Below are 18,250 nucleotides of genomic sequence, written 5' to 3'. Positions count from 1 at the left end.
TTTACAACAGTATTTTTGTACACTGTCTGCTAGAGTTGGACAGCTATAATAAATGTGAGTAAATAAAATAAAATAAAACTGCCTCTTTCCCTATGTTGAGTGGTGAGACAACCTTTAGATCCCATGACTAGCTGAGATAACTACATAGAACTATGGAAGATGCACAGCTGTCTATTGGGTGACAAAGTAACTCTGCAGCTTCTGACTGCTGGCCTAGCATACATGGTGCTGTTTAAATACAAGACATAGGACAGTCCTTTCTATATTCTAAATATGTCCGAACATATTTATTTAATGGACAACTAAAAACACAATGGAGCTAAAGCTGTTAAAAGTAGCTGGGAATCAATGGAACCTTGGCAATTCCCTTGGTATTGTCTATTGCTGCCCAGAGTCCATTAGATTTGGGAAGCTAATAAATTTGAATAAATAAATGTGCACTTTGTGTGCAAACAAAAATGCTATCCATTTTACTAGGCATACTCCAGATCCAAGTTCATTAATGCAACATTTTCACATGGTTTATCTGTAATTGTTTTAACAGTTCTATTTGATGGAGCAGAAATAACCCTATTGTTAGATAGCAAATACAAATAGTCCTTGTTGAGCAACCGCAATTAGTTCCAGTGAAATGATTGCTAAGTGTCCTGGTCACTAAGTAAACAGAGAGAGAAAGAAAAAGAAAAAGAAAGAGAAAGAGGGAGAGAGAGGGAGAGAGAGAGGGAGAGAGAGAGAGAGAGAGAGAGAGAGAGAGAGAAAGAGAGAGAGAGAGAGAGAGAGAGAGAGAGGGGGGGGGGGGCTGTAAAGACCACTGGTTACTGCTGCCTCACTCAGACAAAATTATCTCATGCAGCAACACCAGTATTACTCTCACTCCAGCATGCTGCAGAAATATGGATATAAGTGTGCACACTGATTTCTAAACAAGGATTGTAATGTTTAGCAACTATCTGTAACGTTGACATTTCAAATAATAGTTTACCAATCAAGGGACATGAATACCCAAAGCCAGACAAATTAATTTCTCTCTTCAAGGTACTAATTGAACTGTAATAACTTATATAACAGTTTGCTGTCCATTTATTTATCTAATACTACATTATCACTCTAGTAATAGGACTGGTATTGTAATACAATAGCACAGTTAATATATACTGGTTACCACATAAATAGAGAAATGATAATAAATATAATAATTTGTTTACCAATGCTACTAAATAAGCACATAATGTTGACTACTGACAATAATTCACAGTTACTTTCAAAGATATTGAAAAAAGAAAGAGTAGCAAACCTGATCTACAATGTCATTGACCTTATCCCGTTCACAGTCAAGAATTACTCGTCTTTCCTTTTTTATCTCCAAATCTTGAAACAATGAACGATATGTTTCATCTTTTCTATCATTGTTAATATTCCCCACATTTATAGCAGTCACTTGCCATTTCTTTTCAGCTGCAGTGTCTAGTACAGCTTGTAATGTTGACAGTCCTGGTGATATAGAAAAAATCAGTATTGACTTAAACGTACATAATCTGAAATGTGTATATATCTATATATATTAGAATAACCCTTCACCCTATGTAAATTCTTTTTTTTCTAAAAAAAAAAAAAGAGGTGAAGTCATGACCATTAATTATTTGGACCTCTAATGATTTCTGTGCAAGGATGTAACAACTCCTTAACTACATCCATTTGTTTTCATTGGTGGTTCCTTTTGGAATAGATATTACTATTTTGGGAAAGAATATTTTTTTGCAATTGGAAAGAGGAAATAATATGATAAATCAATAACTAAATGCCTTTGAATTGTTTGTTTTTCCTGTGTGCTGGGAATAAAGCTCTTCTCTAATGGAGGCCAATACTGCGTGTACACCTGTTATTTATCAGATTTGTATACAGCAAAATTCAGAATAGATTCACATGGGACACTTCAAAAATACAAGAAAAACAATACAAATTAAAATGCTGATAGTAAAGATCAATATAAAATTAAATAGAATAAAATAATACAAGCAAACAAAACAATAGATGACATTAATCAACTGATTCCAAATATCTTCTGGAAAAACTTTTTCTTCATCTGTTTCTGGAAGGTAACATATGTGCTGGCCTAACCCAGAGGTTCCCAACCGGGGGTGCGAGAAGATATTCCAGGGGGTCCGAAAACTTGGGTTTTCAAAGTTATAATATATGTGCATAATTCCTTGTCATTATTTTGAACTTTTGTAAGGGGTGCAAGAATATCTTGGAAGTGTTCTAGGGGTGCAGGATATAGAAAAGGTTAGGAGCTGCTGGTCTAACCAATCTTTGAGCGGAAGATTGTTTCACAACATAGGCAACAGAATTAAGAAGCAGCATCTGTGTGTCTTCTGCCTCCTTCATCTCACAAAAGTGGGGATCCCAAAAGAGATCCACCTAGGATTCTTTTGTTGGAGAGGTGAGATTTCTATTGGAGAAGGTGGCCTTCTAAGCATCAAGTCATAAAGGGATTTTGGTAATCAGTACAAGGCTTAATGTTTAGTGTGCCCTTAGTGATGAATGCCCCCCCAATACATGTTGCATTCTGCTTCCAGGTAGTTTTCAAGGGAACTCCCTTGTCATATAATAATTGCAATAGCTCATTAGTGATAAAGGTGTGTCTTACTACTCTGAGGTACTACCACTCCATGTACAGTTGTGCAAGAAATGCACAACTGGCATCCCTCCTGACCATAGTTTCCATCGGCCCATCCATCAGTAACTCCCAAACGATCTGGACCCTTAAAGATAATGCCTCCCTTTTGAGAGATTTATTTGGTAATGCTAGAAACAAACAAAAAGCCCAACTTGCTTAGTTTCAACTTCAGTTTCTTTCATCCCATATAGATCCCAACATATTCAGACAATGGAACGTGACTTCAACATTCCCAGATGGGCTGGAATGACATTACAGCTAGTCTTCGACTTAGGACCACAACTGAGCCCAAGATTTCTGTTGCTAACTGAGACATTTGTTAAGTGAGTTTTGCCGCATTTTATGACCTTTCTGTTCTGTACCAGCCTGCTACTGGCCCTGCAGAAAAGGCAGGGACAACCCCTTTTACAAGAAGGCAAGAGGCTGGAATTAAGCCTGCCAAATTTATTGATACAAAAACAAACGGAACAAGACACGAACCAAGAAACAGGAGCTTTTCAAGCGGTTGCCTTCAGCAAACCAGCCCTCCCACGCATTCCCCTTTTATACAGTTCAGGGCGTGGCTTCTCTCTGCCTCCTTCCGAGGTGCCCCATTGCCTTCCTCTGTTTACTCCTGATTGACTGCCTCCTGCGTCGGGCGTCCTTGAACAGGGCCAGCTGTGGGTCATCTTCATCCATGCTATCAGGCTCACACAGCTGGGTCTCCGTCGTGACCAGGTGGGAGGGGCCTGGCTGAGGGCTCTCATCAGCAAGATCTTCAAACCCCTCAGCAAGCTCTTCAACACCCCCCTCCTCCTCTGAGTCGTCTGACCCAACTGCTGAACCCACAGGCTGACCCTGAATCACAACACTTTCTTGCCACAGTTGTTACGTGAAACACTACAGTTGTTAATTCAATAACACGGTTGTTAGGTGAATCTTGCTTCCCTGTTGACTTTGTCAGAAAAGGGATCACATGACCCCAGGGCACTGTAACTGTCATAAATATGAGCCGGTTGCCAAGTGGCCATATTTCAATCATGTTACCATGGGGATGCTGCAATGGTTGTAAGTGTGAAAAACAGTCATAAGTCTCTTTTTTCAGTGCCTTTGTAATTTTGAATAGTCGTTAAATAATAGTTGTAAGTCGAGGACTACCTGTATTCAACTGTGTATTATCTATATACTAATGATATATCATAAATAAATGACCTGGAAGCTTCATATAAATGTTAACAAGCAGGGTGGAGAGGACTGAACTTGATACGTATGGCCACTGAGCAGACTTTTTCTCCTTCACTTCTACCCGCTGTAATGGATACTGAGACAAGAACAGAACCACTGAAGAACAATGTCTCCAATTTCCAACTCTCAAGTCCAAAAGACTAATACTCTCAAAAGCCACCAAGAAATCTTACTCCAATCCAGGCAATAACAAAAATAGTCAGTTGTTATCTGACAAAGTAGTTTGTATTATTATAATGCTCAGGATTAAATACTGACCAAAAAAAGTCCAGATAATCCAATTCCTCTAGTCAGGGTTTCCCAACCCCTGGTCTGTGGACCAGTACCGAGCCACGGCATGCCAGCAACTGGCCCGCACAAACAAGCAAAGCCCCACCCACGAGATGCAGGCAGCACACAAAACCATGCACACTCTGGTCCATGGAAAAACCTTTCTCCACAGACCGGTCCCTGGTGCCCAAAAGGTTGTGGACCTCTGCTCTAGGTTGCTTTGAAGCTAATTCCCCACCAACCTCTCAACAACTTTCCCCAAAAGGAGAGGATGGAGATCAGACAATAGATGTCAAGAAGTGCAAGATTCAAAACAGCCTCTTTTGAAGGAAGCACATTAAGTCTTTTCCAGGACCACAAGTAACACCCTCTCCTTCAAAGAGGCATTGATCACCTTCCATATCCAGTTAGTTATGCTTTTTCCACTCACTTCTCACCAGAACATATAGCAAAAATAATACTTGAAAGCACTCTAATCATACTATTCCTATAAAGACAACATACCTAACATTTTAAAGGAAAGTTAATGAAAATCCAGTTTCAGAAACTGAAACTTTGGAAAGCCATTGACAGTGCAGTAAATAGAAAGCCAAATTGTTGAATGATCTAACTCAATTTATGATGGTTGTTATTTTGTTTTTGATTGCCATCTACATAGTTACATAAAAGGAACAGATTAATTTTGATTTTCTGGCTCAGAGCCACTTTTTGTTAGAAGGGCAGCTTTACAAAATTGATTAATAAATAAAATAAAATTTAGTACAAGGTCCTTTATGCTGTCCCTTGATATCTTATTCTAGTATTCAGAGGGTTACATGGCACTATCCACTACACAACTGGTTACTTCAGAGTACAGAAAACAGTTTGCTAATGTATTTTGAACTGCTACAGCTTTATGAGGTGGCTGTAATTAAGTCAGTTGATGTAACTAAGACATTGTCTTCAGAGTGTTAGACTATTTGCATGATCACAATTTGCAGCTGACACAGGGTATTCTGAAAGGAGAATTGCAAATGAATGAGTGCCAAACTCTTGGTATCATGGTTATGAAGTTGTTATGTGCCAATTGTGATAACAAGCAGATTTTAAAATCCTTCACGATAACACCATTTCTGCATCATTTTCTTTATTTCAGTTGATTCCATGTAGACGTACGTTAACTTAAAACCTCTGAATTTTTTTGCGCTACTTGTTCCTATCTCTAAAGTGGACAATAATTGTTCAAAATAAACCCAGATAAGTTATTGGTTGCACACACACACACACACACACACACACACACACACACACACAGAGAGAGAGAGAGAGAGAGAGATGTCCTTTATTCCTTTTTATGGACTTGTGAAATCTGCCTAGTTTCATTTATTGTTAAAACATCATTTCCATTCCATTCCCACTCCAAGGATTTCACATTTTCACCTTCCAATGTTCTGACTATGCACTGTATGTTTGTGTAAAGTGAGGAACTTCTTTTTCAGTAATAACAATATCAATTACATTGATTACCAGATTCATCCTAACTCTGTTCTTCCCACACTTTCAACTTCACGTCTACTCATGGAACTTTTCTCCAGAAACATGAGTGCTTTTTCACCTCAGGTTTTTTTCAGCTAGTACCCAAACTCATCTGTTTCAACCATGTCCTTCTCCCTTGCTCTGAAAAGGACCTTGCTTTCTCTTCATCCTGTTTTCTTTCTTCCTTTTGTTGCATTGGTCAGGGATATGGCGGGGAGAAGAACAGGAATGGAGTCTGAGCCAGTTGTCATATTTTCAGGAATAATTAATAGTAATAATAACAATATGAGAGCACTGTAATAGTAAAAAAATATTACAATAGATTTAAGTTTAATCCTTATTACAATGCTCATTCAAAGAAATATGATTTCAGATTTGTTTCAGAATTCAGTTAACACAATTTCTTTCTTTCTAGATGGCTGGAAATGAGAAACGTATTTTCTTGGCACTTCACCCATTTTTTAAATGGCTACATCAGCCAGGAATGTGTATTTGGGGACACATTTTATTGAACTTTATGGCTGGCAAACACTTTCATGAGTCAACAAAGCATTCTGGGAAAGATAGCTCCCAAAGATAACATTAAGAACATTAAGAAAATAAAAAGTGATATAAATTTCAGTTTCACCTTTCATAAGGAAGTTATTTACTTAAAGAGAAAACACCGAAGTAGACATTATAAGTAAATGCCTGTATCTTAATTCCAGGTCTTTTTAAAGCATGTAAATCAAAATACGTTATGTTATCACATATGTTAAAATAAAGTTAACCCAGGATGTTTTTTTCCTGAAGATTGCATCATTTTATTTCAATTAACTATGTGGAAGATATATTTGGTATTCTTAGGACTAGATTAGGGCCAGCCAAAATGTTTTTCACTTAGCCATTCAGTAACCAAGCCTACTTTATTTTGGCAATCCGAGGCATATAATTTCACCAGCAGCTATCTTTTTTCTATAGCACTGAAATTATGTGTTTAATAAAAATAGATAATTTTAATGATCCCTAAGCTTTATTGACTGAGGTTGCCTTGCTCATTTTAATTCTCAGCCAGATCAGTTAAACAGAAAAAGGAAGAAAGGGTGAGAGGCAGGGAGGAAGAAAGGCTTGTGCTACAACAAATCCACATTAATAATTACTAGAACATAGGTAGAATCAATCATCCTTTAGTCCCCAGGATGACCACAGGAAGTCTTGTCTAGAAACTGTCTATTTCCTTAATCAAATTCCTGCTGTGAAAATTACTGTTCTTTAGTGATAGTCTTCTAAAAAGACTTTTCATTAGAATATATTCTTATACAGAGCAAGTTTGCAATGATTCATAGGAAAACACTTGTACATTTTTCCCCCTTGTATATAGTATTCTAGATTGAAATAGCAGTTCATGGTACTATATTCACAGTTATAGTCAACACCACTGATTCAACCTTCTCGCCTCAAATATTTAAGGGTGAAAACATTACAAAGTGCTATCTTCTGCTATGACTGATACTGTAATCCTTCTTCATATTGCAAACAGATTTGTGCTAGCATAAAATTAATTTTAATACATGGCAAATATCTTACCTCTGTCACTGTCATAGAGATACGCAAACTTGTTCCATTGATAATATTCAATTAAGCTCAGAAGTGCTCCCTTAAGATCAGGTCGCATCTGAATGACAAAAGGGTGTGTACCATCTGTTGGAAAACTGGGTGTTATGAAGGAAACATGAAGAGTTCCACAAAATGATGTTATAGTATTTACAGACTTCTTATCATAAAATCCAAAAATAGCAAAGACTCCTCTTGAAAACTGGGAGCAAACTGAAAGGAAAAGATAAAAAAATTAGTAGATTGATTTACAGTGTGCATATATATAATATTAACTGATATTAATTGTATTTGCTTATATATATATATAAGGTAAAGGTTCCCCCGCACATGCGTGCTAGTCGTTTCCGACTCTAGGGGCTGGTGCTCATCTCTGTTTCAAAGCCGAAGAGCCAGCGCTTGTCCAAGGACGTCTCCGTGGTCATGTAGCCGGCATGACTGGACGCCAAAGGCGCATGGAATGCTGTTACCTTCTCACCGTAGTGGTCCCTATTTTTCTACTTGCATTTTTACGTGCTTTCGAACTGCTAGGTTGGCAGAAGCTGGGATGAGTAACAGGCGCTTACTCTGTTACGTGGCACTCGGGATTTGACCCGCCAAACTGCCGACCTTCTGATCGACAAGCTCAGCGTTCTAACCCACTGAGCCACTGCGTCCTTTATGTATATGTATATGTATATGTATATGTATATGTATATGTATATGTATATGTATATGTATATGTATATGTATATGTATATGTATAAGCAAATACAATTAATATTAGTTTCATCAACAATAAACCTGAAAAACTCAATTGTTATGCTTTACACCATTTAATTTTATGTGACACAATATATGAAATATGTATCTTTTCTACTCAATGAAAAATAGAGAACAAAAGAATAAAACAGCTATAAACAGTACATTAAAACAGAGTCACATTTCTATCACATAGCTAGCAGATGAGGTTTTCTTTGTGCCACAGGCAGTTTTCCATATTGCTCCAGAGAAATCTCCAGAGCCTTGGTGGAGCAGTGGGCTAATGCCTCCTTAAGTAACACCAGCTGCCTGCAATTAGTGCAGGTTCGCATCCCACCAGGCTCAAGGTTGACTCAGCCTTCCATCCTTCCAAGGTAGGTAAAATGCGGACCCAGATTGTTGGGGGCAATAAGCTGACTTTGTAATAATGTCGCTTGGGGGGGGGCGAAAGCCCTAATAAGCAGGCATATACATAGAATGAAGGCTATTGCTGAGCACATTGATTGTGCTTAGATTGTAAGCCGACCTGAGTCTTCGGAGAAGGGCGGGATATAAATGGGATTTAAAAAAAAGATACCAAACATTTTATTTTGTATTATTTTACATTTCCAAATGTTTCAAATGCTATGCATTGCCCATTATAGACTAGCTCTGTGCTGCTTTAAAATCCCTCTAGTATTACATCTAAACATTTGTTAGGAAATTAAAAGTCACAAGAGCACTAAAAATATAAAAGCAGGAGGAAGGCTAGAGTTCCTATCTATTGTGTGCTAATGCTCTATTTTAATATCAGTACTACAAGACTCAGCAGAAGCCAATTGTTCTCTATGGCACCTCTGGTCCTGGAGCAGGAAAGATAATCTCTTGAGTGTAAATGTACGCTGTTTATTCTGTTTTTATTGCTATCTCAGACCATAAAAGCCTAAATAATGCTGATCAATAAAGCCCAAATGAATCCTTCCATCTTTCTGGGTCATCCTGCTCAATGATTCTGCAAGTTCAGTTTGTTACTTAGGTGTTAAACTGTCCATGTTATTATTTATTAAACAAATGAGTGTGGATGTAATTACAAATATGGTTTGCATTACGTAATGGAATGTATTTTTAATTCAAAATCCAAATATTCTCAAGTTCGTGCACATGTCTATTAATGTATTCCAATAGTATACACCTTTCCTAATGCACACATTGTACAAGAATTGTTTATTTAGTAAGTATATATTGCTGACTAATCCCAAGATTCTAAACAGCTTTGAAATACTATATAATATAAACAATAATATAACTTATCAATTCAAATTTCACAATTTTAAATGGCATTGATAAAAGGATATTTTACATTCAGTCCTAGACTATATAAAACCCAGACTACTAATTCTAGTATCAGTTCATGTAATATTAATAATATAGACCTATCATATAAAAAGTAAAATGTGATAATTAAGTTCATTAGCTTAACATGCAGTTAATGAAGTTTTCTTCTCAGTGCCCTGGTATACTCCTTCCAATATTTCACAAATGGAATTAGAATTTGGCATGGTTGGAGGGTAGAGTTAAAGAAACATGACCTGGCAGACATAATATAGCAAGACACACCAAGGAAGAAATAAAGGACTTGAGAGCACAGGTTCAACATGGCAGAAACAAGTGAGGCATGGGATACAAGACACAAGATACATGTTCTTTTATCTTAAAATTATTTATAGGATGGCTGGCAGCTTCAGGGACCCTCGATTTAGAGCTAGATAAAAATTATTACACAACCTTAGTAAACCAAAAAGTCTGGGACTTTAGGGTCAGAATTCACGATCTCATCTTTCAAAACAAAAAGAAGTGACTGGTACATGGATTAAAATAGCTAATTAACTGACTTAATTTTGGATCCGGTTAGGTTTGCTATTCCTAGAACTATTGCTGTCCCAGGAAAAGTTCAAAAACTGCAGGGCTAGATTAAAACCAGTCTAAAAGGACAGAACCTGAATGGTTAAAGTGCTGAATTAGGATTGGGGAGGCCTACAATAAACTCACTCTTAGCCACAAAAGCACGCAGGGTGATTTTGGAGATTTCTCTCTCTGATGTTATGGAGAAACATACCCCACACTCCTAGACCTACTGTGGAAAAGTGGTATATAAATGGAATATATAAATCAGATATAACAAATGAAATAATAATACAATGCCAAAGGCTGAAGAAGTTATCTTGCCAGCTAAAGCAGAAAAGAACCCCCCCCCCAACAAGTATTGCTTTTCCTCTCTGACAGGAAAGACACAATAATAATAAATGACATAAGATAATAACAAATTACTATCCTGCCTAAGGCAAACACCTTATTTCGCCTCATGCTTCAGTTGATCTAATCCTGAGTACAATGCCACTGTCAAGCAACAGCTTTATATTTTGTTTCCAGATAACACAGAAGAAATGAAGAGTACTGGTGGAGTTGCCTAGCAACAAACTACAGCTCTTCATTTCTCTCTCTGTTTTCTCCTCAAAGAAATCATTATTTGATGAAATTCCAGTGAGAAGCATCTGCTCGGAATATGCAATAGCTCAGTTTAGCATATTTCTCAAAGCATTGGCTTGATCTGTGTTGCTACTAATTATACATATCATGCATTAATATATTTCAGTTTAAATTTCTTTTCTATTTATATACATGTACATCATATATGTTATTTTCTATTGATACATATTTATATGAGTGAATATGATGAGGTAGTGTGTATCTATAGCTATATATAAAATCAAATGTTTCAATAATATAAATTTACATACATGAAACTGAAATATTATTTTTGCAAATTATTAACTATACCCAAGGACAAACAATACTATTTATTTCTCTAACATTTAATACACTGATTATAAATCTTAATGAGATTATGATGACACATGATGGGATTTTTTATGGAGTGGTATTTAGTAAATATGAAATAGCTAGCATAACAATTGGGTTATTTTAATATTTGATCTTGATTGTAATATTTGCCTTCAAAAACAACTGAGGAAGGAAAAGTTATGTAAATCTTCAGTATGTTTTCCCCTATAAGGTAACATTCATGGTGAATTTTAATGCAAAATCTTTTAATGTTTCCCTGTTTCCTATTAACAGATTTGTCAACTTCTATTTTTCATTTATAAATGGATTTTCATTCATTTATAGCAAACTGAATGGTTGAAAATTGATCAATAATTGTCACTTGGATTTTGAGATTTGTGATCCTGTATACACCATATATGATAAGTGATTGTTCGATTTAAGTTTACTGCATCTAAATACAATTATAGAGTAGTCTTTCTTAAATTATTTAGTGTGGGACAATAATGTTCCTCAACAACATGTAAGTATTTACAAAGTGGTCCCCAGTGCAGTCCATTATCTAATTATTATTTCTACATTCAGAAATAAAGAAAGGTTGGCTTCAATAACAATCCAGACATTTGCTGTGGCCGCAAGAGGTTAAGCAATGCCTTCCTTTAGCAGTAGAAGGAGAAAAAGAGAGAAACAGGGAGGGAGGAGCAGGGATTTCTGAAGTTAGAAAAACTTGTCTTGTGTTATATAGAAAAAGAATCATTTGAATCATTGCCACTTTCTCAGCAAACTTACAACTATTTTGATAGCTTATTGGAGAAAGAAATTAATAGCAAAGAAACATCATGATGTAATTCTTCTACCATCTTCTTATGGAAATTGGTACAGATGGTGGTGTTCCAATCTGTGTGTTGGAAACAAAGCACTTCTCCATAAAATATTGGTATTTTGTTACGGGTGGTAATGATATATCTGCATGTAAACTGGAATAAAAAGGGTAACATCTTTATTAATTTAGAAAGTATTTCTGGTATTAATTTTAAAAATATGAACAGATAAACTCAAATTAAAATAGAAATATGTCCACTTTGGGAGTCTGTTGAAAGTAAGAAATAATCCAAGGAACTTTATTGCAGATGTTCAAGTAGTAATGTACACATTTCTCCTATTGTTTCCCTTCTGTGTAAGCACAGCATAGATTTCATGTGATATTGTTTACTCCTACAGATGTAGTTATTATGTAAAATCAGTGATATTTAAATTAATGGTTTCTATTATGCATAGTGAAATGACAAAGGATGGAGTCAATAAGTTGCTTTGATGCATATAGGAAAGTTTCACATCAAACATGGATATTGCAAATAAGAATAACAATAATAGTAGTTATATTATTTGGCAATCAATTCTATTTTCACAGGCAGCTATTGTGTAACAGATTTACTATCCCGCTTAGTTAATCGCATCAGTAACTGCATTTGCTCATTATGATATTTTTTTTCTGGACCCATCTGATTTATTGAAGAATACATAGTTAAGTAGGCATTCACCAAAGCGCCAGAGGGCAGGACAAGAAACAATGGTTGGAAGCTGATCAAAAAGAGAAGCAACCTGGAATTAAGGAGAAACTTCCTGACAGTAAGGACAATAAACCAGTGGAACAGCTTGAGTTCAGAAATCGTGGGCTCTCTATCACTGGAGATTTTTAAGAAGAGGCTAGACATTCACTTGTCTGAGAGATGGTACAGGTTCTCCTGTGTGAGCAGGGGGCTGGACTAGAAGACCTTCAAGGTCCTTCCAGCTCTATTCTATTCTCAAATGTATGGATTTAGCCTTTGTTTGAAGTTGGAAATTTAACCATTAAATGTTAAAACATTTTGCATTGTCTCTTGATTATTATTTTTAAACCAGTGCCTTACCAATTTTGTTACTTCTTCTAATGAAACCTATGTCCGAAGAAATAAAACAATATTTTTTTTCCCTTTGTACTGCTGTGTTTCAAAGGCTTCATCATTTTTATTTAGATGTGTCTTTGCATTATGGTAGATTTTGTATTTGGTAGATACTATCAAATAGTATTTGTTTTTGAATTATAACTATGTTTTATATTTATTACTTATAAGTAAATATCTGGCTAAATATAAGCAATAAGAAAACAACAAAATGCTAATTTTAATTGAATTTGAATTAGTTTTAGATTGCTAATATAAGAAACATAACATTTCAGCCTAATCAGCATCAAGTTTTGAGACAAGCCAGCTGAAATACAAAACCCCTTGTCACTTATGCACTGGTAGAAGTGTAAAACAAGCAGAGCCGGCAATTAAGTGGACAAACTCCAGAACAGGTGTGCTTCTCTCCTTGGTTAGTTTCCATTCATTATATCTTATCTTGCCTTTTGGTGGTTTAGAAAATAGTTTGACCTCCTCATCTTTGTAGGATCCCCTTAAATATTGGAACACTGCTATAATGTCTCCACTACTCCTTCTTTTCATTAGACTAGACATATTCAATTCCTGTAAATGTTCTTCATATATTTTATCCTCCAACTCCCTAACGATTCTTGTTGCTCTTTTCTGCACTCTTTCCAGAGTCTCAACATCTTTTTTATATTGCACTGGTTGCAGTGTGATATTACTAAAGCTTTGAAACAACAACACTGTCAAAAACTTACGGTAATATATAACACACCAATGCAAAATTATTTCCTTTGAAAAGTTGAATGATTCATAATGAAATAAATATTGGGAAATAATCAAGTCTTTGTTAGGAAAGATACAAGATAAAATAATAGATATTGCACTCAAAACAGATACAAACAGAGCCAGAAATTTAGTGAAAAGGCTAGATATACCTAATTAATAATATTGGCAGTTGTTTTTTGGCAATTGACAGCACAGAAATTAGCGCTTAATAAGAACACATTCTGAGAAAAATGAAATACTGCAAGAAGAAACTATTTTCTTGACAAAGTTTTCGGTGAAATTAAGCAATTTCCAATGCTATCAACCCATCATATCATGGTGATGATAGTGCTATGCTATGGATCATAATAAATTCTAAAATACTGCAACCTCTAAAAATAAAATAAAAAATATTCAATAACGTGATCACATTACCATAGTGACCTGTGACAATTGTAAAATAAAGTAATTTTAAAGTGTTAATTCACCTCAATATTGCAGAAAATATAAGGGGTAATTAAAAACTATCCAAACAAATTGTATTCTGTAAGAATAAAAGATGTTAGCTAGCCAGTTTGATTTACTTTGGATGAACTGTTGTTAATGTTTTTCTAAGGACTAATGGAGGAGGCCAATGATCTGCAGGCTTTTATAGGAGAAAGAAGCTGCATCTACATTAGACACATTGCAAAAGACAAGATTACTTCATCCCTCAGCCTTCACAGATCATACTAAGCAGCATGCTCAGATGGATAAAGCAGCACAGACCTGCCAAGGTGTCTGAGATTAGCCAGAAGTGCCAGGAGCCAAGTATAAGCACTGCCCTACCACCTCCTAGGTCTTCGGTGTCAAACTCAATCGCATCACATGATGTATTGTGACTATCATGATGTTTTTTGCCTTTGTGGAGCCAGGGTAGGCATGGCCTGTGTGTGATGCATCTGGCCTATGGGCCACCAGTTTGACACTCCTGTCTAGCTACTAGACAAACAAACAAGAAAAGGAATTTTTTAGGAAATTGTTTCTGACCACACAGACCCTATTGCACTCATCTCCCACTCCTTAGCTTATCTTAACCAGGAAATAAAGCAGTCTGGGTAATATCCAGAGCCTTTTTTCTCATAGAACGCTCAGAATGGAGTTCCGGCACCTTTTTGGGATGGAACCTTGTAGGGTAGGCAAGGCAGGTTGTGTGACATGTGGGAGTTCCGGCACCTTTTTCTTTTACAAAAAAAGCACTGGTAATATCTGTGGGAAGTTTTAATCCCCCTTTCACATTTTATACAGAACCATGCTAGTTCTCGGTTGTTTATGCATTTATTTGGTAATATATTCTTTTTGTTCATTTCTTAATATTGTTGTCACATTCCAAACTACTTGTCTGCAGTCTTCTCCATCAGTTCATGATAAATTGATTCCTGATTGTTTCTATATAATTCCTGAAAGTTAATACTCAGGCTTTAAAAAAAGCTGAGTTATGTTGCTTAATTTGAGAAAGGCACAGGGAGTATTTCAGGGGAAAAAATGCTAGCTAGACTCCTAAATAAAGGACTGACAGCTCATCCCTGACAAAGCTCAGAAATAATCATCCTTAGTACTATGTTGCTATCAGGTGATATAACAATTCAATAAAAATAGTTCAGGACCCAGCTGAGAATAATTTACCGGTCCACTGATAAAACTATAATGTTCAACTTACCAGATCACAGATTATTACAACTTCCTATGACAGTGCAGTACTCCTGTAATACTGCTTAATGTTGCATATTCCCTGTATATTTAATTTGGTAACACAGCAAAGGAAGAGGCTTATTTATTCTAATTGAATGGAATGGATTACAAAATAGTAGAAGTTATAAAAGTTATAAAAATTCCTTGTATATTTAATTAGGTAACACAGCAAAGGAAGAGGCTGATTAATTCTTACTGAGTGGAATGGATTATAAAATACTAGAAGTTATAAAAGTTATAAAAAATTAAAAACTAATGTATATATAAAAACAAGAATCTAAAAGAAGAGATAGGAGTATTGGATGAGTGTAGGGTACATAAAAAGTTAGTAACTGAAAGACTATATCAAGTTACAAAGTACTCTAATACATCAAACTCATTTTAGAATTTTGATTGCTATTCCACAGAATCTAACACCATTCTATGTTGCAACAGGGTTGGTATGTGAAAGCAATAGTGTAGCATAAAATTTTTCTATGCACCCTGTTATTTATGTAATAATTGTGAAATGTAAATACATTTGCAGTACAGGCACTAGACAACAACATGCTCCTTTGTTCTGTATCTCCAAAGCTACAAGGCCATTGTCTCTTTGAGTAAAGAATCTTCTTGTATTAACCTTAAAGGACAGCTAAGGACAGGATATGACACTGTGCCAGTGTACAAGTTCTACTGTGTTTAAGTACTTTTAGTTATTTTTTAAAAAAATATGTTTTATTTGGGGTTTTTTACATATCATCATCAATATTTGGTAAACAGTGAGTTGTCTAGGTTTGTATTTACAAATAATCAATAACAGTTAGTTTCTATAATTCCATACTCCACCTAGTAGCCTTCCATGATTTTCTCTTCTTCCAATAATATTCTCTTTTATCAATCTTAAATTAGTACATTTCTTGATAGTTTTAGAACAGGGCTTTTCAACCTTTTCACCCATTGTACCACTTTTAGGATATGGCAACATCCGAGTACCACCAGTCGCCTAGTGTCAAAAATGTGATGACCAAAAAAAAAAAGGAAAAAAATGATGAAGTACAGGTAGTCCTCGACTTACAACAGTTCGCTTAGTGACTGTTTGAAGTTACAATGGCACTGAAAAAAGTGCCCCCCCAAGTCACAGCCGAGCAAGACACCTGCCTGCCCACCCAGTGGCGCTCTTCTTGTCCAAGGTTTTCATTGTTGTGAGCATTTCTGTTGAGGATTGGCAGCGGGGGTGGGGTGGGGTGGTGTTTGATTTTTATTTCCCCCATCTGCTGGGTGGTTGCAGCAGGTTTTGGTCACTTCACATGACCCTAGGACACTGTGACCGTCATAAATATGAATCAGTTGCCAAGCATCTGAATGTAAATCACAAGAACCTGGGGATGCTGCAATATTCCAGCTGATCGGCACTTCTTCTGGGCTCAGCAGAAGCACCAGGATCAGCGCTGAGCTCCAGCTGGAGCCTGGCGCTGATCCTGGCGCTTCCACTGAGCCCTGACAGCCCTGCAGCTCCAGCTGTCTCTCGCTCAGGCTTGTGCGGTGCTGCCACCAGTTCAGCTCATTCCCCTCCCCCGCTACCACTTCTCTAGGATGGTCACGTACCACCTGCCAGGTGCCAATGTACCACAGGTGGTACCCATGCCACTGGTTGAAAAGCCCTGTTTTAGAAGATAACAAATAAATATCCACAAATATCCTCCACCTCATTATTAAGCTTCTTTTCTAATCACCTCATCATAGATCCTGTTTTTAGAGTCCTCATTTAAATTTATTTTCCCCTCAATATTCAGAAGAAAACATTTTTACCTGTTAAAATTTTCTTAAAGTTAATTACACTTATATATTGAAGTCTTTTTCCTCATTTGAACCATCCCAACACTTACATTTTTCGTATCTTGAAACAGAAAGAACAAAGGACAGAAATAATATATTGTCTAAAAAAACCCATATCCCTCTTAAACTAGGATACGTTAATAAACAATGTTTCATTTTTAAAGCATATTCAAGTCCTCAAAATCCATTATATTTATATTTAGTACATTTCCCTCATATAAATCATCCCAAACATTTTTGTATTTTTCATATCATAACCAAAAAACACTGTATTGCTTAAGGAGCCTATCCCTCCTAAGCTAAGATTCATTTGTATTCAGAATTTTATTTCTTTAACTGTATTCAAACAAGTGCTTAGTCTTTACGTATTCCATCAAACAAGTCCTGTCATCTAATTTCTTAATAATGGCTTTAGCCCTTTTTTTTTTGCCAAACATTTTTCCTAATCAGTATGTTCCATTGAACCCCGAGATCTTCCCATAGTTTTGTACATGTTGTTGTCAGCACAAAAGATAAGTCAATTAGAGTGTTTTTGTGGGAATATTCCTCAGAGATCTTTTTTTTCTTTCTTAGTTTCTCCCATCACCTATCTTGACATATAGGTTATCTTCTCCATGTCCAGTATTTCTGGACATTTTTCTCCATCTGGATTACATCACAGTTCCTTCCAATATTAAATTCCACCTCTAAGCTTCTTTCCACTAGTTTATGTTCAATTATCTGCTTTATTTGATCTCTCTCTCTCTTTTTGTTTTCTGATCATTTATTTGTTGTGACGTTAAATTGAGAATGTATTTATTTAAGTTTTCAAATTATTTTTAATTTCTTCATGGTTTGAAATTAATGTCATTTGTATTTGTTGTAACATAACATACATTTCCTCCTGGGAACTATTTATTTTTTCTTGATATGTTCTTTCTGCAGACCTCTGATGCTCCATAATGAGCAAAAATCAAAGTTTTTCTTTCTCTGCCAACCACTTTAAAGTCACAGTTTCAAAAGTATTTATAATCCAGGAAGGTCAATTTTTTTCTAAATTTTATAGTTCTTGTTTTGTAGATAGTCCACAATGTTTTCTTTTCTTTTATTGCAGCTGTTCTTTGTTTAATTAAAGCTTTGAAGATCACAATAAGTTTTTTCTGGGCTGTATATTTAGAGCAGTATTTTCATCTACCACTAGATGTCAGCA

General features: G+C 35.9%; 1 protein-coding gene across 2 annotated transcripts in view; it reads right to left on the bottom strand.

Moving 5' to 3' along the window:
• Positions 1-18,250, bottom strand: part of GRIA2 (glutamate ionotropic receptor AMPA type subunit 2) — a gene marked incomplete at its 3' end in the record, with an annotated part of 119,611 nt that overhangs the window by 78,637 nt on the left and 22,724 nt on the right. For both annotated transcript variants that reach the window (XM_081332755.1, XM_081332756.1), the window contains exons 3-4: positions 7,253-7,492; positions 1,295-1,491 (exon numbers count right to left, since the gene is read on the bottom strand). In XM_081332755.1, the coding sequence (XP_081188881.1) occupies positions 1,295-1,491; positions 7,253-7,492 (437 nt within the window). The remainder of the gene's footprint in view (positions 1-1,294; positions 1,492-7,252; positions 7,493-18,250) is intronic.

Source organism: Vipera berus (assembly GCF_964194415.1).
Source record: "Vipera berus genome assembly, chromosome: 7".
Classification (NCBI taxonomy): domain Eukaryota; kingdom Metazoa; phylum Chordata; class Lepidosauria; order Squamata; family Viperidae; genus Vipera; species Vipera berus.
Note: the sequence above shows the minus strand (reverse complement) of the source record. Positions and strands in the feature narration are given on the sequence as shown.